Source organism: Chrysemys picta, chromosome 2 (genome assembly GCF_011386835.1).
Source record: "Chrysemys picta bellii isolate R12L10 chromosome 2, ASM1138683v2, whole genome shotgun sequence".
NCBI classification, from domain to species: Eukaryota; Metazoa; Chordata; order Testudines; family Emydidae; genus Chrysemys; species Chrysemys picta.
Window position 1 is genome coordinate 80267040 of NC_088792.1, and position 24380 is coordinate 80291419.

General features: G+C 43.4%; 1 protein-coding gene across 4 annotated transcripts in view; it reads left to right on the forward strand.

Moving 5' to 3' along the window:
- Positions 1-24380, forward strand: part of SH3BP5 (SH3 domain binding protein 5) — a 58490-nt gene that overhangs the window by 17874 nt on the left and 16236 nt on the right. For 3 of the 4 annotated variants that reach the window (XM_065583588.1, XM_065583590.1, XM_005278664.5), the window contains exon 4: positions 16954-17118. In XM_065583588.1, the coding sequence (XP_065439660.1) occupies positions 16954-17118 (165 nt within the window). Of the gene's footprint in view, positions 1-8534; positions 8578-9891; positions 9985-16953; positions 17119-24380 lie in introns of those variants that run through there. The other variant, XM_065583589.1, reaches the window with a different exon arrangement.

The following is a 24380-nucleotide window of genomic DNA, read 5'->3' on the forward strand; positions in this document are numbered from 1 at the left end:
GGGAGCTGGGCCCTGTCCCCCAGGACGGGGTGAGTGTAAGACATTCTCACCCTTCAAACCACTACATCCCCCCAGCCCCACCCGCATTGGGCCAGAAGTATATGTTGCTTAGAGCCTGGTCATGTGTAGATCCGGCCCTGGACATGGTGACTCATCTAGAACCTTCCTGTAACCTATGGTGGGTTGAGGCCCACCATTTAGGAAACACTGCTCTGCCTATTTGCTGTCTGTAAAAGCCCTTTAGTTATGCTAGCTAGAGCATCTTGTGAAAGGAGAGGTCTGCGCTCTGTTAAAGATCTTATTTCCAAAACATACATGTAACCATTGCATTTAAAAAAATGTGGATAACACTGAAAAAAAATTACAGGATTGCAATATTAATAGTTCAGTAATGACAGATTCATCAGTAGAGATTACCATATTTATTCAGTTCATTCTGTTAGGCTTAAGTAAAATGCTATCTTCTCCAGACTTGTCCACTCACTCAGACTAATAGTGTTCTGCGTTATTTAGATGCTTTGATACTGTCGCCTTTTTGGAGGCTTATCTTCTAGCTATTTATAGCCTGCTTCCCAACAAAAACCTTATTTATCATTTGTATTGTGGTAGAGTCGGGTGGTCCCAGCTGTGATCAGGGCCCCATTGTGCTAGGGGCTGTACAAACACAAAACAGAAAAATGGCCCCTTCCTTACTTATGGTTGTTTCCATGCTAAGGTCTTGTAACCTAACAGCTTTAGGGTCCAGGGGAATACTGTTCAAGAAATGTAATAAAACAGAGAGCGCCATAAGATTACAAAGCATGTTATCAGAAATCATTCTTTGCCCCAAGCACTTTATGATCTGAATTTTATTAAGTTTGTGTAACAAGATATAATTTTAAAAAAGGCTATAGGGAAAATGATTCAGACTGGGGAGAAGAAATCATGAAACATTGGGTGACTTCCTTCGCACCGGGATATTGATCCATTTCAGTCATCCAGGGATCTTTTTTAATTTTGATTCCCAGAGGTGTAGAGGAGTGATGGGAACTAAAGTAACAAAATGATTCCCTTCCAGAGCACCTCCCCCTTATTTGTCTAATTACCTTTTATACATTAATAATTATATAACCTATGAATTCTCTTCATTCACCCAAACACCATAGAATCATTATAGTTCCCTCCCAACTTGAGCACAAGGCTGTCCACAGATGAAATAGTTAAGTTGAAAATACTTGCTCCCTCTTCAGAGTCGGCGTGGAGAGCGGGAAGTGTGTTTTTCCTTCTTTTCATTGAAGGGAAGTGTAAATTGGATCCATAAATTCTTGTCTTCTGGGAACAAAGATCTGTCTTGCTGCTGACATTCTGACTGGCTGAAATGCCCAATTGTCCCAAGTAACTTGGATTCAGAATGCTCCATGGTTGCCACCCCCTCTTCTGAGTTGTCTGATGCAAGCTGTGTTGAGTCATGATGAGATGGTTGGCTTCAGTAGTGCACTGACATTATTCTCCTATGAAAACATTGGTAGTGCCTTTATTAAGGCGAAGCCAGTCACAGTGGGGTAAGGCAAGGGTTCTGACATGAAGCATAAAAAACAAATGAAATCAGGCTTCTAAATAAGGATGAATTTACTGTTCCTCAGGGCAGCCTGAGAACCCTGAGACCTCCTGTCCCTACCCCATCTTGTGCAATTTTATACTGACAGGAAAACTTCAAGAACTCAAGACTAATGAATCTCCTAAGTAAGAATCCTGTAATGTTTTGTCTGTATGATATATTTCAGGAGAAAGTCAGCTTTGTCTGTCTGAGATGAAGCTCTAGTACAATGTAACGATGATCACTTGGGGCTAGGAGTTGGGTTTTCTGTACTTCCAATCCATTGCGTGGAGCCGGGATGTAGATTATTGGCATCAAAGCATTAACGTTAAATTTGTAATGGGGCCAAAGTGACCTGGCAAACTGAGGACCTGAAAACCTTGGGGGGAATGTTAAGGTCTGTGGCAGGGATGTTTTACTATTTTGTACATTAACTATTAAAATATATCTTAGTGAGGGGTCTTTGGGGAGGAAAATGTACTGCCTGGGAAGCTGAGCATATAAAAGGGTTTAGCACTTTTCTTCTGGCTTCAGAAGGGAGGTTGGCTAAGATAGCAGCCCAGCATTTGCACTGCCTTAATCAGGAGCACTAAGATTAGATGATTTAGCTACATCATGGGCTAGCAAGTCAACATTGTCATTGCAACTCATCACACTTTTTTCCAATGTGTGCGTCTTGTTTGTGTGAAATCTGTTGTTCCTAGCCTGCTGCCATAGATAATTGGTCTGAGAATGATATTTAATTGCAAATGGAATGGAGAAATGAATGGAGGAGAGGAAATCACAAGAATACATTAATGGTTTAATCACGGGGACAGGGCCTGATGCCGTGGAGAGTTTAGGAAGAGTTGAAGCTGCTTAGCACCTCTCAAGATTGGGCCCAGACTCTTCCACTGTACAAGGATTTTCTGCAAGTCTTGATTCATCAGCTGGCTGAGAATTTGGGAATGGTGTGTTGCCACCATAGATGTTCCTGTCAGTCACTGGGGAATAACACACTATGCAAAAGCAAGCGTGGTCACCCTAGTACCTGTTTCAGAGTAGCAGCCGTGTTAGTCTGTATCCGCAAAAAGAACAGGAGTACTTGTGGCACCTTAGAGACTAACAAATTTATTAGAGCATAATAAATGTACCTAGTACCTGGGAAGCACAGGCGGTGAATCAGAGAGGTTTGATTTCCAACTGTTATGTGGAGCCTTGAGCATATTAAAATGGTGATGCCAACCTCAGTGAGGTGTTGAAGCTTAATTTTCTAATGTATGTAGAAGTGCTTTGATGCCCTTGGCTGGAAGATGCTACAGAAGAGTAAAGTATTATCCTTCATGTGATCCTCATGAGATTGCCAAGCTAAGAACCAGTGACTTGAACATGCAATAATGGGCTGCTCCACTTCTGATGGGGGGAATTTAAAAAAAAAAAAAAAAAAGCAAGCTGACTTAATGAAGCTAACCAGAATAATAGAGAATAAAACCCTGGTAATGTCAACCCTGAGGGTAATGGGAGCTACAGTACAGCACTCTTGATACCTTCTCATTCCCTGATTCTTCCAAACTCAGTAGTGATTCAGGGTGTAGGAGGAGTTGAACACTGTGGCAGTTCTAGCATTGAGCTTGGTCTTGAGAAGCATTATTCTTTGTGCCAGTTGCAGTTTGTTCTCGGCGCAGCTTCCACAGAGGACCATCAGAAAACTTGTTGCTGGCAAAAAGAGGTGAAAGACGTGTGCCAAGTCATATCTATGTATATCTCTCTCACTACAGTACCTTTCAGAAATGTTGAGAGGAAGATTCATTGAAAGGAATGCATGTTTATTTCCTCTTAGGTCTTGCACTTCTTCCCTGGCCCAGCTCTACAACCAATTCTCTTGTAATATTCTTGGTTTATGTTCTTATGTAACATCTCTTTGTTGCAAACTAGACCCTATGTGCATTAGAAATATTATATACAGAGATCACTTCACCACAAAATGCAACCATATTTGGAATGTGAAACCTTGTTGCTTTTGTCTGTTTAGAAGGCAAAGAGCTGAGGTCCATTCATATTGACTAGCAAACTTTTCTTGGCTAAAGGAACGGGGAGAGGAATTTGAGAAGCAAAAATTACATGTCAGCAAAACTGTGACAGACTTGTATTCATATTTGGCAGCCTGCCATGTAGTTAGTGAAAAGCAAAACTACTGGCACAGATGCAGTAGACAAACTAACTGACCTCTTCTGGTTGAAGGAGTGTGTTTAACCACTTAACATCTACAAAAGAAGGAAATTGGATACAGTGAATCTTTAAATGTCTTGAATTTTTGCAAATCCTTTCAATAAAAACAAACAAAAAAAAAGGTATGACCTACAGCTAAAACCCATGATGCAGCAGTATTGTTGTAAGGTATAGTGCAGGGGTTGCAAACTCAAATGACCATGAGGACCACATGAGGACTAGTACATTGGCCCGAGGGCCGCATTACTGACACCTCCCTCCCCCCACCCCCGCCGCCCTCGGCCCTGCCCCCACTCCACCCCTTCCATGAGGCCCTGCCCCTGCCCCGCCTCTTCCCACCCCTTCCCCAAAATCCCCACCCCAACTCTGCCCCCTCCCTGCCCCCAGGGGGCGCAGGAGGGGAGTGGGGTGTGGTGGGGGCTCAGGGCAGGGAGTTGGGGTGTGGGGTGCAGGAGGGATGAGGGGTACAGCAAGGGGTCAGGGTGCAAGGTGCGGCAAGGGGCTCAGGGCAGGGGGTTGGGGTGCAAGAGGAGTGTGGGGTGCAGCAGGGGGATCAGGGCAGTGGGTTGGGGTGCGGCAGGGGGTCGGGGTGCAGGAGGGGTGCAGGGTATGGCGGGTCGGGGTGCAGGAGGGGTGCGGCATGGGGCTCAGGGCAGTGGGTTGGGATGCAGGAAGGGTGAGGGGTGAGGCAGGGGGTCAGGGTGCAGGGTGTGGCAGGGTGTTCGGCTGCAGGAGGGGTTCGGGGGGGGCAGGACCTGGCCCGGCGCGTACCGGGGGCAGGACAGGCTGCCTGCCTGCCTCCCTGTCTGCTCTGCCCCCGCAAGAGGCTGGAACGGGGGGGGGGGGGGCGGCGGAGGGGCTGTGTGTTTCTGTTGCTTGAGGCACTGCCGCCAGCAGCTCCCATTGGCCGCGGTTCCCTGTTCCTGGCCAATGGCAGCTGCTGGGGGCGCTGCCTAAAGCAACAGAAACACACAGTCCCTCCGCCCCCCCTCCACACGTTCCAGCCTCTTCCCGGAGCTGCGCAAGGAGCCTGCCGTGCTCCCGGTGCACATCTGGCCACCACTCTGGCAAACACTGGGGGAGAGTGGGGGGGCTGCGAGGGGCTCGCGGGTCGCAGAAAATCACCCCGCGGGCCGCGTGTTTGAGACCCCTGGTATAGTGTGTTTGGATAATTACTGTAACTTCTTAAATGGGGGATAACTGCATTCATCTTAGATGCAATATTGCTGCTAGCAAACTGCAGTTCTCATATTCACACCTATTTAGCTCATAAATAAAATGGATGCAAATAGCATGACAAAGCCTGTGAGAACTAGCATTGGAACAGAATTAACAGCAGCTTCTCCAACACCGATGACTAAAGCCCAACACTTGTGAAGTGATTATGAAGGGCCCTTGAGAGTACTTCCTTGGATATTCTTTGTAAATGTTCTTTCTGTTCAGTAAAAGCGACTGTGTGTGACCTTTTTGTTTTTTGGCACGCTATGAGAACAATCCACAACCTGCATATTGGATCACTTGTCTATAGTGTGGCTATAATAAGGGTTCCATATAGGAGCGAATGCTTGAAGGGAGACTGTAGAGTGGGAGCTGCTCTTGCAGACCTGTATTGAATGCTACAGACTCTCCTGCTAAGAAGTGGAAATAAATGGCTTAAGACTGCTGTAGGAAGGCAGGCATAATGGTTTGAAAAGCCTCATCACCTGTGCAGAGGAGCCACTTATCTGGCTAAGAAGTGGCTTAGATCTGAAGTGGATCTCAGAAGTGCATTGTGACAGGGTTAGTAGTGGTATACATCCTTTTTAAAGAGGTCCTGCAAAGTGGAGAGTCCTTTCTAAAATGCTGGGTTCCTGTAACTGGAGAGCCCATATTGAGGGGAGAGAGAAATGGGACTTGGGGTTCTTTTAACCTTCCCCTACCACACTTGGCAGCTGTGAAGGGCAGTCGGAGCAATTCTTGAGGCAGGACAGAACCGTTCCAGGAAGTGGTGGCTGAAATAGCCCTGAAGGAAAAGGAGGCTTACCTCAGAGCCAACTCCAAGCCTCTCTGGCCTATCTGGAAATGTAGGGGAGCCTGACAACTGAAGGGAGTTGCTAGTAGGGGGGGGGGGGGGGGGAGGAAATCCATGTGAAGAGTGCAAGGAGAACCTTTCAGCTGGATCTGTGTATAGCATCAAGGTTTCTGGAGTTAGTGTGGGCTATGACTAATTCTTAAACTGGGCCTTTATTTCAGCTCTTTCTCCCACACCCTCCCAGTATTTTATTCCCTGTGGACCTGCTCTATAGGGCAATGTTTTTCTCTAGTGACTACTTCATTTTCATTATGAAGCACGTCATTAAATCTTAATGCTCCCCTCCTGCTACCCCCATGGGGAATTGAGGGCAGCGTGACGTCAGTCTTCCTGTGAAACACGGAGTTCCCTTGGCACAACAGCGAGGGAACCTTCAGCACAGATTTGTCTCCCTTCTTGTTTGTGAGACTCAGTGCAGTGTGTACGCTGGCTGTGTGACCAGGCACCAATTCAGCTCAAAGCCCAGGATGAATTATGGCAAGAAAGGGAGTTTGACATGATAGCACTATTTAGGGAGGGAAGTCACTCCCTGCTTTTCTGCTAAGGAATAGAGCAGAAATAAACGCTGCTTCTCTAGTTAAAGCAGGATGCCCTCTGGGTTAGGGAAAGGAAATCTTTTGCCACACTCTAAATTTGATGGAGTGCCTTTTGTGCTGCCTTAGAGATATCAGATCAACATCAGTTAATCACTGTATAGTGTATTCTGAATACAGGAGCCAGTCAAGTTTCAGTGTGGTAGTTCCCATCCTGCTTTCAAGCACATCAGGCTAGACACATCAGTCTCTGGTCCGATCATTCCTGCATTCTGTTTTGCTGCTGCTTCAGGGCACAGATATATGTGTGACCGGAGAAAGGGAGGTCACGGAGACTTTATTTGGTTAGACAATTAGGCATTGGGTGACAGACTTCACTTCTCTTTAGGCCTTGATTTAACATTTATTCATTGGGTATGCCAGCTGGCTGAGTAGAAGAATGTTGGGTGTCTTGGACAAATTTTAAACCATCAGGAAGACAATGGATACTTCCCAGTGAGACTTGAAAAGTCACCACTGGAGATCTGCTTGGTGATCTAAAGATCCTGAATATATTCCTCCCCATTAGGCTGTTGTTATTGAGTAGGAGGCTGCTCTGACTAGCAAGTATGAGTTTTATTTATTCTTAACATAGAAGCCATGCAAAGAGTGGCCCAGGATAGAAAGAGGAGGCAGAGGCTAGTTTGTGCCCTACATGTTTGGTGGTGCAGGAAGGGTTGAGATTTGGATATTGAGTAGTTTAGCTGCAGAAATAAAAGAACCACAATTTCAAGTAAGATAATTTGTCATAACATCGTTGGAAAGAAGATAAATGTCACTGGCAGGACTGTGGAAGACCTGTCCGTATTTCTTCCCTCCCCATCTAGTCTTTGCTTGAGTTTTGATTAGGTAAAGAGTGTTCTGGGCTGCTATGACATTTGGGTTGCAATCCAGACTAGTGACGGGCTGTGTCACCACCTGTGTGCAACCTTGGGAGCCTCACAATGCCTAGCTGATGTTCCTCCCAGCCCGGGCCTCTCACAAACAGCCAAACAGCATGCAGGTCATGCTCTGAGTGTCTGTGTGTAGCTCCAGTCCTGGTCCAGCAACTCGGGCTCCAGCAGCCTGTCAGCTACATAGCAGCCACACTCACAGCAGAGTGACCCCAACGTGCTCCCAGGCCTGGATTTCCCCCCCCAAAACATGTGTGCTGTTCTGCATTGCACAGCCCTCTCCTTGACAGTTTGGATATTAAAGATCCATTGCTGCTGTAAGGGGGTCAGTATCCAACAGTTTGCTGCTTTAATTGGAGTTACCCAACAGTTCACTTTAAACACAACACTGGATTAGTTTTGATTAAAGAATAAAACAAGTTCATTTAACTACAAAGAGAGAGGTTTTAAATGAGTACAGGTACAAGGTATTATAGTCAGAAATGGTTACAAGAGAAATAGAGAGAAAACGCTTTCTAGGAACTAAAACGTAACAAACGAGACTTGATTCAAGGTTGAAATCTTACCACAGGTTCCCAGCAACGTAGTTGACCAAATTCTCAAGTCAGGATTGGCCCTCAAAGTCCAAAGGGCTGGTTCCTTTTTCATCTTAGGTGAAAGAGAGTGTGAGAGAGATAGCGAGAGAAAGAAAGAGAGTCTCTGGGGGGGTGTTTGCCCCTCACTTTTATAGTCCAGTCATCTGAGGGTTAGTTACCCTTAGATAAAATTCCTTCCCACTGAGAGGATGGAGGCATGGAGACTCATGGTGAAAGAGGTTCCGGGTTGATGTTTGTTAAAATGCTAATTGCTTTGCAAAGAATGGCTGCTTGACTGGTGATGGCCAGCCAACTTTGACACCTCACTAGAGGCATCAGCTTGTCTTTTGTCTTTGAGAAACAGGTGTGCCCTCCTCCCCAGACTTGTCTGGTAAGCACACTTCAGTCATAATTTCAGCTTATGTTCATAACTCTTAATATGCATCGTGTCCATACATTTCACCATATTATTGACCAGCCAGTTTTTAGTTTTCAAATGATACCTCACAAGGCATATTTTGTACAAAGGTCATTACAGTAGCGTGTAGGGTGGAATATAGGGGGGGTATTCAATCGCAGCTGCTACTTCAAAAAAAAAAAAAAAAGTGTTGCTGCAAACAATTTAAAATCTATCCTTAGGTAAGCTTCTCGCAACTGCTGCTATCCAGGCTCTTTACTACAGGTAGGTCTGCTTGTATTCCTGACTGCTGTTGGACCTCTTAAACATATTTTATGGTCTGTAAGTACCAACCACCTTCTTTGCAGTGGAGTAGAATTGGCTAAGCTTTGCCTTCAGAGCACACTCTTGCTGCTCATTACCCAACCAAAGGATTTGGACACTGTTGGTTGATGTGAGGCTTTCCAAGGACTGAGCACATGTCCTTGTAGTTGAGACTGGAATCCCAAAGTCTTCATGTTTCATGCATTTTTCTTTTCGCTTATGCTAGGATCTCTGGTAGGGAAGTGTTTACGGATCCTTAATGTCAACCCTCTGAGAACCTGCTGCTGCTTTGATGATTAAATGAGATGTGATTATAGTGTGCAGCCTGGTTCACTGAACACTTATTATTTCAAGTAATTATAAAGAGAAATGTACTATGGCAGTCCACTTAAATCTTGCAGCATCTGTTTTTAGGACTTCAGTAGGGAAGGCTGCTGTCAGATGCAAAGAAGCATGTTGGCTGGCTACTGTGAACTTTAACAACCAATTATAAAATATAACCTTAGACTTACTGTTTGTGCTATAGAGATTTTGTTGTGCAGGGTTTTATATTCTAGATGAAGAACTCCATATTTCATCCTGGCATTCTAGCTCTCTTCTTGACGATAAGGATTTCTTATAAAACTGGCCAAGTTACTGTAAACCCATCTTTCAAAGAGAGGGAGGGACAGTTCTATATTTTATTTTTGGCCATGCTGAAATACACCACTAACAGATGGTGCTGGCTGCACAAGAAGGCAGTCTGTACAGTATTAGTGAGTATAGCATGGCAGTCTTTGGTGCCATAGGCATGCTAAATAAGGGAATAACCTCAGTCTGACTTGCAACCGGAGACAATCCCGCTCTAACAAGCAAGGATTGGATGTGTGATGCGTCTTCTGGGATCTCCATATATGCCCTATTCAAATGCATCACAAAGAGCATAATTTATTTGACAATGGAGTGGGGAGAATGAAGCCTCAGTTTTATCAAGCAATCGCAAACAGCTTTTGAGTGGCTAAGAGCATGATGGAGGGGAATAGGCTTGATGGCTTATCAACCACTAGAGTAGGACTGAAGAACTTAGCCTTCATGAGAACATCTGAAATTAGAGCTTCCAATGATGTCTGTGCATAGGTGCTGTCATAGCAGAAGGGGCCTCCAGTTTATAAATTCCCCTTCTTATCAGGCGTATGGCAGTGCCACGTAATTGACACAGGCCCCCTCTGTTACTTGACTGAATTCTTTAAATACGCTGTTTTTGTCCAGATTAAAATTGTTGTTTTTTTCTTTAAGAGGCCCTGGAAGATGGTTATCTCTTGCATGCACGAAAGCAACTGCATACATGATGTGAGCAGAGGCGGCAGGCTGAATTAGATGCCACACTGGGTTAGTGTGTGAGCCTTGTTATTTCTGGAAATGTGGCTTCAGATTTGGGCTAGGTGATGAGGGATTTGAGTGTGATGATCTTGGCTTAGTCTGCAGCAGGCCTACTTCTCTGTCTAGCAGAGGTGTGTGGGGACACTTTGCCATAGAACCATTGCTGTAAGCAGTGATAGAAATCTCTCAAAATTTGCTACGGTGCCCTAGCCTTGCCTTGCTTTCCCTGTCCCATCTTGCAAAAAAATTGCCATGGATGTAAACGAGCTGAGGTCCAGGGGACAATTGGAGCTGTAACAATTCAGCCTCCAGAAGAAGGAAAAAACCAAGATATTTAACCAAAAGCAGGAGTCCGATAAAGTAGGGACATCTGGTCATTGTATTCCACAGGCATTTCCATTATTTATGGTGCAGGGAGGAAATAGTTTGCTCCCAAGATGTTGGAGGTCTAACGGTTGGGCTGAAATGACTTTTTTAAAAGGTCCCTAAACCCATCTTTGAAAAGTCAAGTTTAACCTCTGTGCAGTGTAATAGCACCTTAATGGCAGCTTCAAAGATACCGAAACGTTTCAAGCTCTTGATAGGAATAGCAAAGAAATTGGATGTTCTGACAGTAATGCAGAGAATAATTGTAGACTTTTATGTAGCTCAGTAAAGATTCTCGTAAATCTGCCATTAAGGGACAGGCTTTGAATTTTATAAGCGATTGATTTGCCTGTGTGTGGAGAGGGGTCGTTCTATATTTGAGATGACTCATCCCAGTCCCTCTAATCTGACTCCTTTTTTTGTTTTGTTTTTGAGGAGGAGAGGATGGTTGAGGAGGGTATTTTTTTTCTTTTAAGCACACATTGTGCTCTCTGGAATGTTTGAATGTATGACAATGTTACTTTTCTACAGCACCTGTCATCTTATTTGAATAACATTTGACTTCAGTGTGAAGTATGACAGCACATCCGTCCAAAATAATGGACATTGAGCGGCTGCTATATTCAGTTAATAATTCTGGTAGCTAGAAAGAGTGCTTGTTTGCTTAGGACTCATTGGCTGTCAAATAGGTAAACCCACCCCGGTAATAATTAAGAAGGGCTCACCATGGTGCAGATATAGTGTCTGCTTTCGCTGGACAATGAGTGTGCACAAGCGCTAAAAGCCTTGGATAGTGCTAAAGGTAGCCCAAAACCAGTTTGGGAGTGACCCTGCCCCATGTTGCAAATAATTAAATATGGCAACTCCGGTGATGATCTAGCAGAGTACATAGTGTTCTTTCTTGTACTTTACTTAGTATCTTAACTAAATGAGTAATTACTTACTTAAGAGATGATAGCCTAAATGGAAGTATATGAAACTTCCTATTTGTCTCTGAACAGTCTAGCTGGGAGCCAGTTAATTATTTTTGAGTAGTAAGCAAGTATTGGCTAGTAGCAAGACAAATTTTAAACACTTGTTTAAAGATTAGCAGGCAAGAAATACATGGGTTTCACATTAACAAACAAATTAGCTTAGAGCAGTGACCTTGGGCTATAACATGTGGTTTCCCAGTTCCTTATGTAAATAAATAGTTATATTCTCTTTATGTTTCAGTCAAGGGCTTTTTATAAAAAGGAATTGTGTATGCCCCTTACAGAACCTCAGGGTTACGAACACCTCGGTAATGGCGATTGCTCGTAACTCTGAACAAAACATTTGTTAGTCTCTAAGGTGCCACAAGTACTCCTGTTCTTTTTGCAAAACATTATGGTGGTTCTTTCAAAAGTTTACAATTGAGCATTGACTTAATGCAGCTCTGAAACTTTACATGCAGAAGAAAAATTGTGGTTTCCCTTTATTTTTTTTAGTAGTTTACATTTAACACACTACTGTGCTGTATTTGTATTTTTTTTTTTTTTTTTTTTTTGGTGTCTACTGCTTCTTGATTATGTACTTCTGGTTCCAAATGAAGTGTGTGGTTGACTGGTCAGTTCGGAACTCTGAGGTTCTACTGTAGTTGGGATATACTGTAAGATCCAAAGTAAAATGACTGATGAATAGTGCTATAAGGACCTACGCAGTGTACAGGTTGACTACACTGTACCTTTTGTATTTTTTCTTAATTTTAATACACATATTAAGTTCTCTGCAGCATCTGAATTTGCAGATTGATTTTTTTCTCACTGATACCAAACTTGCATCCTCCTTACTGACCAATGTAAAACTGGAAGCTGCTTTAAAAACATTTTAAAATAACTTCTCTGCATTGACCGTAATGGAATCCTTGCCTGTTGCTATATTAGGTCCTAGTCCTGCACGCACTTATGCACACAAGTCACTTAAATGAGTCCCCTTACAGTTACAATGTGTGTAAGTGTGCACAGGTTCAGGCCCTTGGTGAATAAAATTGGCCAAGGAGGAGAAATTCTGTTGCGGTACAAGCAGATTTATCCCACTCGTAGCCCTTTCTGTGCCTCTTCTTGGCAACTCTTGAGTTTTGTCATTAGTTATGCACATACAGTTGGAGATTATAGCTGTCGCAATGGATCCTTAGTTGTCAGTTAACCTTGAAGGAGTGCTTTAGCCGGGCTGCAGTATGGCTTTGTATAAATGAATTGGTCTACCAGCTTGCAGGGGTTGTGTAACTTGGAAGGCTTTTAAAAAAAAATGTGGATGAAAGGAAAGAAAGAAGAATGAATATGCTGGCTTTTTGGTTTAATATTCTTAATCTCTGTTTTTTGTGTTGGTGGGAGTTGATGTAATATCAGCATCATTGTATGTATTGGAAAAGATGCCTTTTGTGACAATAATAGGGGCATTTGGCTCCAGTGGTAGAGAAGCCACTTAGCATGTGGGGTGAACATGGGCCAATAACTGCATCCTCCAGCATAAACATTTTGGAAATACCTTTAATTTGGAAGAGAATTGGCAAAGAGGGAGGGCACAGCACACAGACCTTTAATACAGGAGGAGAAGTTTTTTTTTAAAAAAGTGGGGTGGTAGTGGGGGGAAGAATTTACTGACATACACAAAAGGACAAGACTAGGAATAATGACCTCGACCTCCATCTTGAACATTCAAGTTATGGTGGCAGACTGAAGAAAATTCTCCACTGCAGTTTGGCAGTGGCTTCCAGGCGAAGCTGTGAGGCATAAACGCTAGATGGATTCAAGAGAGGATTATATTTTGTACTGAAAGAAATAGAGCAACCCATCCTTTTGCTTGGGGAAGGACTGGATGACTTCATCAGCCCTAAAATGCACCTATGATGAATGGAGATCTCCACAGATAGAGCGTGTTCTCAGTGTCGAGCCAATTTTATTTTAAACATATAATGAAAGGAGGTATGAATGACTGCAGGACCATTAAACATTAAATGTGTTGCTCAGGGCTTTAGTAGCTCAACTTCTGTTAAAGTCAGTGGGAGAATTGTGCAGCTAAAACCCTTGATTTTGGACTTCAGAAACCTAATTCATAACATTACTTTATTGGATTAGCCAGGTGAAATTCGAAGAGCCCTTTATCCTGCACATGGCCTTCTAGAAAGTGAAAACCTTTTTTCCCAGCATCCAGGGTCGGCTGTCAGCCAACTCTTTATGGAGAACTTCTGACCTTCAGTTGCAGTGACCTCTTTACCAGGACAGACCAAACTTATTGGAAGAACAAGTAGTTACGACTTCCCAGTAAGCCACGGAGGATATTTTTGGGACCGAGATTTATGCTCTTCTAATGTGTTTTATCAAAGGCTCGGACCTAACCTTGTTTAAAGATCATCTGAAGATTTTGCTATATCCACTAGATACCAAAGTCAAAGGCAGATAGCTAGTAGCTTAATTTAAAATATTACTTGCCCACAGGGGTTTAGGATTTATAAAATGCATTTATTCACTCGGCGTGAGCAGCTGGAGTTTTTTAGCTGTCGTGAGCCTGCCTGTCAGACTGCCTTAACAGTGAACTGGCACTGGGCTGGCAAAAACATTTCTTATCCACTAATCTTGGCACAAAGCACAATGTGTTCATGATGTGCACTTCTACCAGAAATTAAATGCTCTCTAATGTTTTAGGGCTCTGGCAGCTAAGAAGACCTGCTTAAGGACTGTAGGTTGTAAGCTGACTGACAGCAGCAAGGGATTGGGTGGATCTGTGTGCGTAGAAGTACCTAACCACTGCTTCGGAAAGCAGTGTGGCAAGTCTGCTCAGAGCTGGTAGTGAAACACATCCTTACTGTTGTGGCTTCTGATTTTTCTAGGCTAATAGAGAAGCTCTAGCATGAATATATTTATCCACCATCACTGTGCGGTAAAACACATTTCTGAAGTGTGATCTAACAGGGAAGAAGTCGAAAGAGCTTGCTACCATTTCAGAAGCTTTTGAGGGGAACTGAACATGGTTTTTACCTTTTGAAACTCTTGTTTAAATTAGGTGATACTTTTTTCCCCTAGGGAGGCCTTGTTTCTGTAACTACATATACAAATAAGCATGACGTTTAAAGTGTGAAGGCTGATACATCTGGTGCTGAGAACAAGCTGCAAACAGCTCTTTCAAAAGATTGCTGTTCTGCTTATTTCATATTCTAAAACAGAGATTAGCAGCCTTTTCCCAAGTGACCACCTTTTTCTGCCTGCAAAAACAAAATGATCTATTCTTTCTCTTCTCTCCCCCCCCCCCACACACACACGTGACCCTATATTCCAGAATCCTTTGCACAGTTTCAGGTCCAAACCCCTTTCCAAATGTTAGAGACAAGCAGGGCTGGCTCCAGGCACCAGCTTAACAAGCAGGTGCTTGGGGCGGCACCTGCGGCAATTCGGGGGCGGCAGGTCCCTCACTCCCTCTAGGAGCGAAGGACCTGCCGCTGAACTGCCGCCGCCGATCACGGCTTTTTTTTTTTTTTTTGCTTGGGGCGGCAGAAATGCTGGAGCTGGCCCTGGAGACAAGGTGGGTGAGGTAATATCTTTTATTGGACCAACTTCTGTTGGTGAGGGAGACAAGCTTTTGAGTTTACACAGAGCTCTTCTTCAGGTCTGTGAAAATGTAAACTCGTGGTTTTTAGGGTGTTCTGTCAGATCTGGTCAAAGCTGACATTTTTATTCAGTAGATATAAATTGGTTAATTTCATTTAAAAACTTTTGAAGTGTAACTGAAAACTTCATCTTCCCCAGTGCTGTATGCTAAAGAAACCTAATGCAGTTGCTTATGTTTGAAAGGTTTTCTTCCCAGGCAGAAGAGCTGGAAACCATTTTTTTCATTAAAAAAATAAATAAATAAAAACTTAGACCGAATACAAAAGGCTATGATCTTCAGTTAAACAACAAAACTCACACCTTAAAAAGGGCTTCTAATGTGGTATACTAAATGGATGTCCATAAGTAGGTGAAGGTAAATGAAATGATATTGAAAGTGGTCATTACGCTTCAATTGTGAGCTTCTGACAAACACCTCTAACCTTAAAAACAACCTAAAGATCAAAAACTCCAGATAGCTGAGTTGGTTCAGGGATAACCATAAAAAATGAGTATTCATTTTAAAAATATGGACATTTCCAGTAACTTGAAGCTAGGTTTTTTAAAAGGATTGTTTCCTATAATTTATCTTGTTAAAACCAACCATCTCTCTCTAACAAACAATTAACACCAGTCATTGGTGCCAAAATATAATAGTACAGGCTGATGAACATGTAGACTTTATAATCCCTTTTGTCTGGTCACTGGAGTTCATATGAATATGCAGCGATAGTGGCTGTATTTATATTTTATTGGTTGCCATGCCACCCATTTTTTTTCTCCCCGTTCCAGCCGCATGGGCAAATGGTTGCTGATACCACATTGGCTAAGGGTTTTTGGAAGACTGATGTGTAGTGTGTTTCAGACATGAAAAAACAGATGGTTCAAAACTGAGACCCTGGATTTGAACACTCCCCAATCTCAAAACAGTTTTGACTGGGATGACAATATGGTCACTTGGGCCCAGTTCTTTTAAAAAGCTTAATCTGTAAAACCAGCAGCTTTTTGAAATTTCTAAGTAAATGTCCTCAAAAGTCAGATAATTACAGTAAATTTGTCCTGTGATGCCTCTAACTTGTATTTTCATTGGTTGGAAGTATTGTAATTTAATATCTTGGTAGGATACTTGTATGGGTGGAGTACTTAAATGAATCCTCTTGCTCATAGAGCTAGAATTTAGGTCATTATAAAGCCAGTTATTTCATAGCTCTCATCCAGACTTTTAAATACTACTACTTCAAACACAGCTGTTGACAAGAGGATCCCTAGGTTTGAGTGACTGACCCAGGACTGGAGACTGAACCAAATCAACATGTCCATTGAACATTGATCTACACACACTATAAAGTATTGCACTTAACTGTTTGGCTACCTCCATTCTTCCCTTGCCCCTATGCGTCAGACCTGGGACCTACAGTGCCTACTCTACCCCTCTCATAACAGAGTAGAAGAGAATACGTATAACTGGTTTACAGATCTCTTCCCTGGAAAACTGTGCATCATGCTGTGTAATAACGTAACCGCTCAGAAATGCTCTTCTGCTTGGTTAATACTGCAGTGACTAAAAAATTGGTATTGACTTAAATTCTGCACTCACGAAATGTTGTTCCCCATTGCATTCTTGTGAAACTCAACACCAAGCTGGCTATGGAGAGCAGAGATATTAGGAGTTTTTGTGTTGTCTTGCTGCCTCCTGTTTCTTCCTGATGGATTAAAGCTGTTCCACACAGTATTTCTCCATCTGTCATCCAGATGCTTATTATGCAGAAATGATCTCCTGCATTTTGGGTTTATAGGATATGAACAGCATGGTAATGCTTTACAGAAGACATGTGTGGCTGTGAACTAGCAGTGACCCAGGCAAGGAAATATGTATGTGCTGCCAAACAAAAGGGTGGGAAATCAAAACACCGGAGTGTTTTTGTCCTTAAAATCTTGGTCTTAGCTATTTTTAAAAACTGCCACACTAAGTGTTCCTTGATGCCTAATTGCAGTGTCTGTTTTCTAGGCACAACTGGAAGCTCAGAAAGCGACTCAGGATTTCCAGAGGGCTACTGAGGTGCTGCGTGCTGCCAAGGAAACCATCTCACTCGCTGAACAGAGGCTGCTGGAGGATGACAAGCGTCAGTTTGACTCTGCCTGGCAAGAGATGCTCAATCACGCCACCCAAAGGGTGAGATCAATAAGGAGCCGCTTGTCTTAAGTCTCTTGCTCAGTTTGAGTCGGCTTTGTTGCATGCCACAAGGCCTAAATTCTTTTTGATTTGCTTGAGGGATGATGCAGAAGGGCTGTAATTCCACTGGCAAATGAATAGAAATGGCTTGTGAATCAGGTACTTGGGGCACTATTAAAGATGAAATAGGATGGGGTTTCCTGTGAGATGGGGAAGAAGGTAGCTTGCAGGGTTAAGGGGATCCACTTTGGATAAGCTAAGAGCTGCTCCCACCATGATTGGAGGGCATAGAGAGGGTGAACAAAGTGGAATCTGCGTAGGTTTTTTTTTACCATGCCTGTCACTATGGTATGTGAGCCGCTGGGCCAGCACCTCCCTTCCCCAATTGTATGGTGAGGAAGAGGAATGCTGAATCAGACTTGCAGGTGAAGTTGAGTGGGAAGGAACCAGAATGGGGAGTCTCTGCAAAGGCTGGGGAAGGGGGAGGAAGCAGCTCCAGCGGGTCTCAAGGCCCAGAGGCCTCTTAGGGTATGTCTGCACTGCAAATAAAAACCCAGAGCTGGCCCATGCCAACTGACTGGGCTGCAGAGACAGCAGCAGAGTCACTGCCCAAGGAAGACCCCTTCCAATGAGGCATCCATGGGGAAATGGAGACTAAAATAAGACTAGTATTTTGAGGACCAAAGCTGCTGTTTTAAGTGCCATGAGCCCCAAATGTTAAGAGTGCAGGATAAAACTACACGGAGACATCAAAAGCCTGGATGTGGGAGTAGGGCCCTGGATTCCACTCAATAGACCTGAGTTCTCTCCCTGGCTCTGCTGCCGGCCAGCTGAGTGACCTGGCCATGTCAATTCACCTCTCCATTCCTCTGCTTCCTTCATCTGTAAAATAGGGATCATGACACTGACCTCCTTTGTAAAGTGCTTTGAAATCTAGAGAAGGCAAGTATTGCATAAAAGCTAGGTGGTCACCTTAAACGCTTATGTTAGAGAAATTCTTACTCACTTTTTTTATGTTTTCTTCCCACTTTCTTTCCTAAAAGAATGCAAAAATGGCTTTGGTGTCTTTTTTTTTTTTTTTTAAGAACATACAAGAACCAAACTTAAAGTCTCTTGTGCCAAGTCTCTCCAGATGTGCCAGGAAAGCTTAACCCACTATTCCAAGCTGGCTGAAGCAATAGTGTAACATTATCTTAGTCCTGAAATCCTAATCCTTTTGTGGAAACTGTATTTGATTATAAAACAACATAGTCTTCATGTATAAATTGTATACAACAGCGCTGCCAGATGGTGCACAGTACTAAAAGAGCAACAGATGTGTTGTGTGAAATGGGAAACCTAGTATGTGAAAACTGAACACTGCTGATGTCGTTGTCACCACTGTTGTGTGTTTAAGGTTCCTATACTTCTAAATTGCATGACAAGACTAGCTCCACCCCTTCATTGTGATTGCCCAGAAGCAATCAGGTTGTAGCCCTTATTTGAAATGAGAAGTCCACTAACACACTAACATTTTTCTTTCTTGAAGCATGAGGATGAAAACTGGATGCTTCTGTGGGTTTGCAATGGGCAGTACAACATTGCCTCTTAAAGTTCAGTTAAGCTTGGTAGTGACCAGTTACTAGTGTGAGCTGTGCAGCTTACATACCAAACAGATAGTGCTACAAGGGGCACCCTTGCTGGTTGTTTCCCTGTGGAATACCAAGCAATGAATGAATATTCAGACTGAAGTACCGTCTTAGCTCTGCAGGCGGTCACCCTAAGACAGGGTTGAGGTGCTTTGGGGAGTCCGTATGGGGAAAAGTCTGCAGCTGCTGCTGCCTTTGCTGTGGAAAAACAGAAAACTTCCATTTCCAGGGCTGGCAGTCCAACACCTTCCACAAGCACAACTTTCTGGAGGGGGGGAGAAGTGTCTTGTTTGTCAAAAGAATGTGAAGGAAAAGCTCCAAAAAGAGATGATACATGAGCATTTTTGTTTAGAAACTCTGTGTGAGAGAGAGAGTGATGTATGTTTTGTTTTCCAAAGAAGGACCTCCAGTTAATGCTGATGCATTCTAGAGAGATGACTCTAATACTATATCAGAAAGGATGCTTTGGGTTGTGATGGACCAGGTGAGGGAAATCACACCAGCATTTAAATTGGGAATCTTTTTGAAATCTCTCTCCTGTAGATGGCCTCAATGAAAAATTTTCTCTAAACCCGTAATGCTGCCTAAGAGAGAATCTAGGGATGAAAATACAATTGAGCTATGGAAGCCCAGAGACTTAGTACGTGAGATGGCGGCTGTTCTGTTGTTTAGCCCAACATTCTTCAGTAAAACAATATTGGGAGCAATGCCATTCTGTCGTGACACTTAATCACGTGACTTTTTGCATGATCTCTGGTCCTGGACCTGTCAGGATGACTTATTTATAATGAAACCTCTCCAATGACTAGAGTTGAATAGGAAATGGACCCTAATGTATTGGCTGCAGTTGTCAAAACATCTGGTGACAAAACATCCTGTAGGAACATATACACCAACGGAGAACTTCCTCATTGGAAAGAGTCCCACCTTACTCATCCTTTCTGGCTGTTGACAGAACAGTCTGGGTAAAGTTCATTCTCAAATAGTTTCTAAAAGAAACTAAATATCAGTACTTAAGAAGGGTGGCAATAGAGTGGTGGTGTAATCAATGCTGATTCATGGAATATACACCATACTATTTCCACTAGTAGTCTGCGTCACATTGACACCAGAAATGCAAGTGCTTCTGCAATAGGATTTTAGTCACATGACTTCCATTGATTTTTATTGGGCGTTTCATGGCTCTTCACGCCATATCAGTTAGTCTGTGTTTAGGGGCTAGGGCTGCCGGGAGTCTCCCCTTCAGCAATGGAACTGGTTCTACCGTGCAAGGGGAAGGCAGGACTGGAATGGTGTGTGCTGAGGTGGGCACCCCGTATATGGCACAGAGCCCTACAGGAGGTCCTCCAATGCATCTCTGTACAGGGACATGTACACATAAAAGGCATGGAGGGCTACTTCAATCATTGGGCTCAACGGTCACTCCGTCCTTTGGGTAGGGGAGGATTCCTCCTTCTTCCCTGGTACCAGACCCAGCTAGGTGATGCCATGAGGAGTTTGGGAATGTATGAATTTTTGTGGCTGGGGAGAGGGGGAACCAACTACAAAGCTATGGATCTGGGGTTGGGGTAGGAAGCCAACAACAAAAATCGGCTTCAAATAAACTAGTTCGCCTGTGATGGCTGCTTCACATAGAGAACTCTTCTGATGGAAAATTATAGCACTTCAATTGCATTGACCACTCTTTGTTAGTAAATGACAAATGTGTTGGGTACAAAGTAGACTTCCACAGTTATTGGCGCAGCAATGAGTCACATGCCATCTATCTATAAATGTCAAAGTTGGCTACAAACTCATTTGTTTGAAATCGCCAGGCAAGGGTAAAGTAAGGTCGTACTCTTTCTTCATATACAGGGAGGGCAGGTATTTTTGGACTGGTTAAAATTTGTCTGACGTGGTATAAAACTGAGCCCAAAAGTAAGTAGGTAACTGAAGGGCGATAGAAGCAGAGATTATGAAGCAAACTGATAGATGAAAGAACTGGTGCAGGATAAGTGGCTCTGTTATACACAGATGCTGTGGAAATACTGCAAGATTACCCCAGCTGCTTTTGGGTTGATGGGTGTGGACAAAGTCTGAGACTTCAGAATATCAAACTGGACTTCATTTGCAGACTCTCTCTGGGAAGAAATGGTGATGGGTCTGGACGGTTGTGACTACCCCTGATTTGTTCAGGGATTGAAAAGCTGCTAATGTCCGTATTTTTAACAGGTCAGTCTATAACAGGGTATACACAGGACCTTTAAAACCAACAGTATAGAAGATAAAACCTAGAGGGCCACTGAAAGGATATTGCCTATCCTAAAGGGATGGAAGAATAAAATATAGCAGGTATTTTTATTCAGGGGAGCAACCAGGACTGGTATGAACAGCTGCAGGGAGGGTTGAAGAGGGCTGTGCCTTGAACTTTGACTCCTATTTTCATAGGAGCCTAAGGGAATTAGACACCTAAATCCCACTGAATTTAAATAGAGGCTGGGTGCTTCACTCTGTCTGTATAATCCCCCATGCTTTAGAACTCCATCAAACATACACATATGGTACCCGGGACACTCCTATGCAATGTGAGCAAGTGACTAGGAAGCAGGGAGTCAAATTTAGAGTCCCATTCTTGGCCCCCAATCTGCTGTGTGATTTTGGGTGAGTCATTTCATCTCTCCATACCTCCATTTCCCCTCCTGTAAAATGGGGATAATGACACTTTCTTTCCTCTGAAAAGTGCTATCAAAAAGTGCATCATCTTAATGTTGACTTAGCTATTCTCAGTTAATGAGGTAGACCCAATGTTTTGGCCCCTGTTTAGGGGGGTTTCTGGGAAGAGGACGGGTGTGGGTTTGTCTCCTTCTATAGCAGAGCTTAAGAAACCAACTTCACTATTTTCCAGTTTTAGACACACACGTGTATACCAAGAGGCTTCCATAGGGGCCGAAGGATAAATGGTTCTAGAGGGATGAAAGGGGAATAATGGCATTAATGTTTTGGCAGAATATTTGTGCACCACATTGATATATGTGTAAGGGGAGAGGGTGATATCTGGAGTTTGAGATTAGTTGCATTAAAAAGGAACGTTCTGCACACATTTCCTTCATGTATGCAATTAATCTTTCAAAAAAACCCAAACAAATCACATGCAACATGGCTTTGGTTTTTCCCCTAATTCCTTTTCATCTTACCCTTCAGTTGCTCAGAAATATATGGGGCATTCAGAAAAATGGTTTAGTCATCTTGCATTGCCTCTCTCACCACCCTGTTTCTAACATTTCCCTCTAAGTGATACACTGATTGCTTTTGGAGAAAGAGAATAAACGTTGCACCTGACTTAATTTCTACGACAACTCTTCGTGTCCATACAAGATTCATTGGCGTGCCCTGCTTTTTCTGTTTTGACTGCATCATTGTTTCTCTCTTGAGGTCCTGATGAGGGTACGTTCTTTACTTAGGCTTGTCTTGATTACTTGGGAGAAAACAAAGCAATTCATACAAACCTGTTCTCCAAGAACATCTATTTTATATTGTGTCCCCTTCGATAGAATACCCAGACGGTGGTCTTGGATTTTGCCTTTTATCTAGCAGCTTACTGGTTGCTGTCCATGCTGCGATGAATTCTACCTGACGCTGTTGATGATCTAGTAATTAACTACATTAATGGGATAGTCTATTTTTAGACCACACCAAGGAGCAAGCAGGGGGGCTAGTCAATATAATGCTGATCTTTGTGTGCCAAGCTACTCTATGAATGCATTTGTAACTTTTCATAGCATCAACGTCTTTCATAAACAACCAAAAGAGAGGGTATAACACAATAACGAGAGGCTGTGATCACCTCCAGAAAGCTCTCATCTGACTAGCATTCTTAACCAGCCCCTACGTGAACCTCTAGAGCAGCATTCTTAATGCCTGGACATTGAGGTGGAGGCGTGGGGAGACTGGTAACAGAGACTCTTAAATAATTGGTTTGCATACAGCCATGGTGACCAACTGTCTCCATTTGCAGGCTGTTTAGTGGTCAATGTGAAAAGAGTTGGCTGTCTCATTTCCACATCAAATGCCCAAGCACATGTTAGTTGGCTGTTCTGGAGATGTTAGCTGGCTCTGGGGGGATGATTTCGGAGCCACTGTCTGTCCTGTACCTGTTTTTTAGAGAGAGAGAAGACTTAAGTTTTCAGGGCTGTCCATCTGGCACGTTTGTTTGTTTGTTTGTTTAGTTACTTGTGCAATGTGGGAATTAGGGAAGTAAGGAAGGTTGGTTGATTTTTTTTTGTCATCTGAAATTATAAAAAGGATTAAACAACCACTCTCACAATTGACTTCTTTCACAAAGTGTAAGTGTGTGTGTGTGTGTGTGTGTGTCTTCAGTAAGACAGGTTTCACCTTTTTTGGTTGAATGTTTTTGATTGTTTATAATTTAGTCTATCTGCTCACCTCACAAAAGGCTTTTGTATTTTGAAGAGGCCACTAAGCGACCTAGTATGTTGGTGCTTGCAGCATTCATCACGCCATGAGTCAGCATGTATGATTCAGGATGTCTAAGCCAGCAGCGGTATCAACCAAAAACTCTTCCTGGAAAGAGTCATTTTGGCATTCAACTGAGAAGTGACAACAACTGGAAATGAACAGCTCCATCTCTGCAGAGCTTCCAGCAGGGTTAAATTCATATGTGCCAAGTTTCTAATGTGCCACTCCAGGCCCGGCCTTCATTCCACCCCTTTCTCCAAGGCCCCACTCCTGCCCTGCCTCTTCCTGCCATATTCACTCCCTCCCCCAAGCGTGCCTGGCCCTCGCTCCTGCCCCCCAGGGCCTCCTGCCTGCCACGGAACAGCTGATCACGGCGGGCAGGAGGCGCTGGAGGGGAAGGCATTGATTGGGGCTGCCAGTGGGCAGGAGGTGCTGGGGGTGTGGGGAAGGCGCCGATACGGGGGCTGCTGGTGGGTGCTAAGCACTATCTTTTTTTTTTTTTTTTTTTTTTTTTCATGGATGCTCCAGCCCTGGGGGCTAAATTTCTTTGCCATGCCCATTGTTCAGCCTTTCATGTAAGCATTGAAAGGGATAAAGCACAGGTTTACTCTGAATGCAATGGGAAGCAAAGGTCAGTTGTATACTTCAAGTTGGTGGCATCCTTTTGCGTGTTTTGAATACCACTAACTGTTTGGTTTGGCCTCCAAGAGATACTGCTCATTTGATCGTAGGAGAACACAGCAATGCTGATGAGACTAATATTGTTTGAAAACAAAATTACTTGCAATTGGTTGTCTTTTCTGAAATAAGAGCCTGCTACTTTGGTCTGAGGTAGACTGCCCCTTCTGGCAGGTGTTGGAATAGCTCAAATAATGGAATATACTTCGAGCTATTTTACTTTAGAGTTGGGGGATAAATTGATTTGCATTCTGAATTCTTGGAAAAGGAATATCACAGAAAACAGGGTCCCATCACTTTCTGTAACAATGCTTGCTTGTGAGAGAGCCTGCGTATCACCTACGCAATGGAAACTTTCATGTCTTGTTAAAATGTTGCAGGAGAGAGTAATGATGACTTCAGTTTATCCTCTGGCTGGACCCTGTTATGTGGTTCACTCCACTTTTACGTTTTTTGCCTGGTAGTACAGAAAAATGGATGTCCTAATTTGCCATGTGGCTC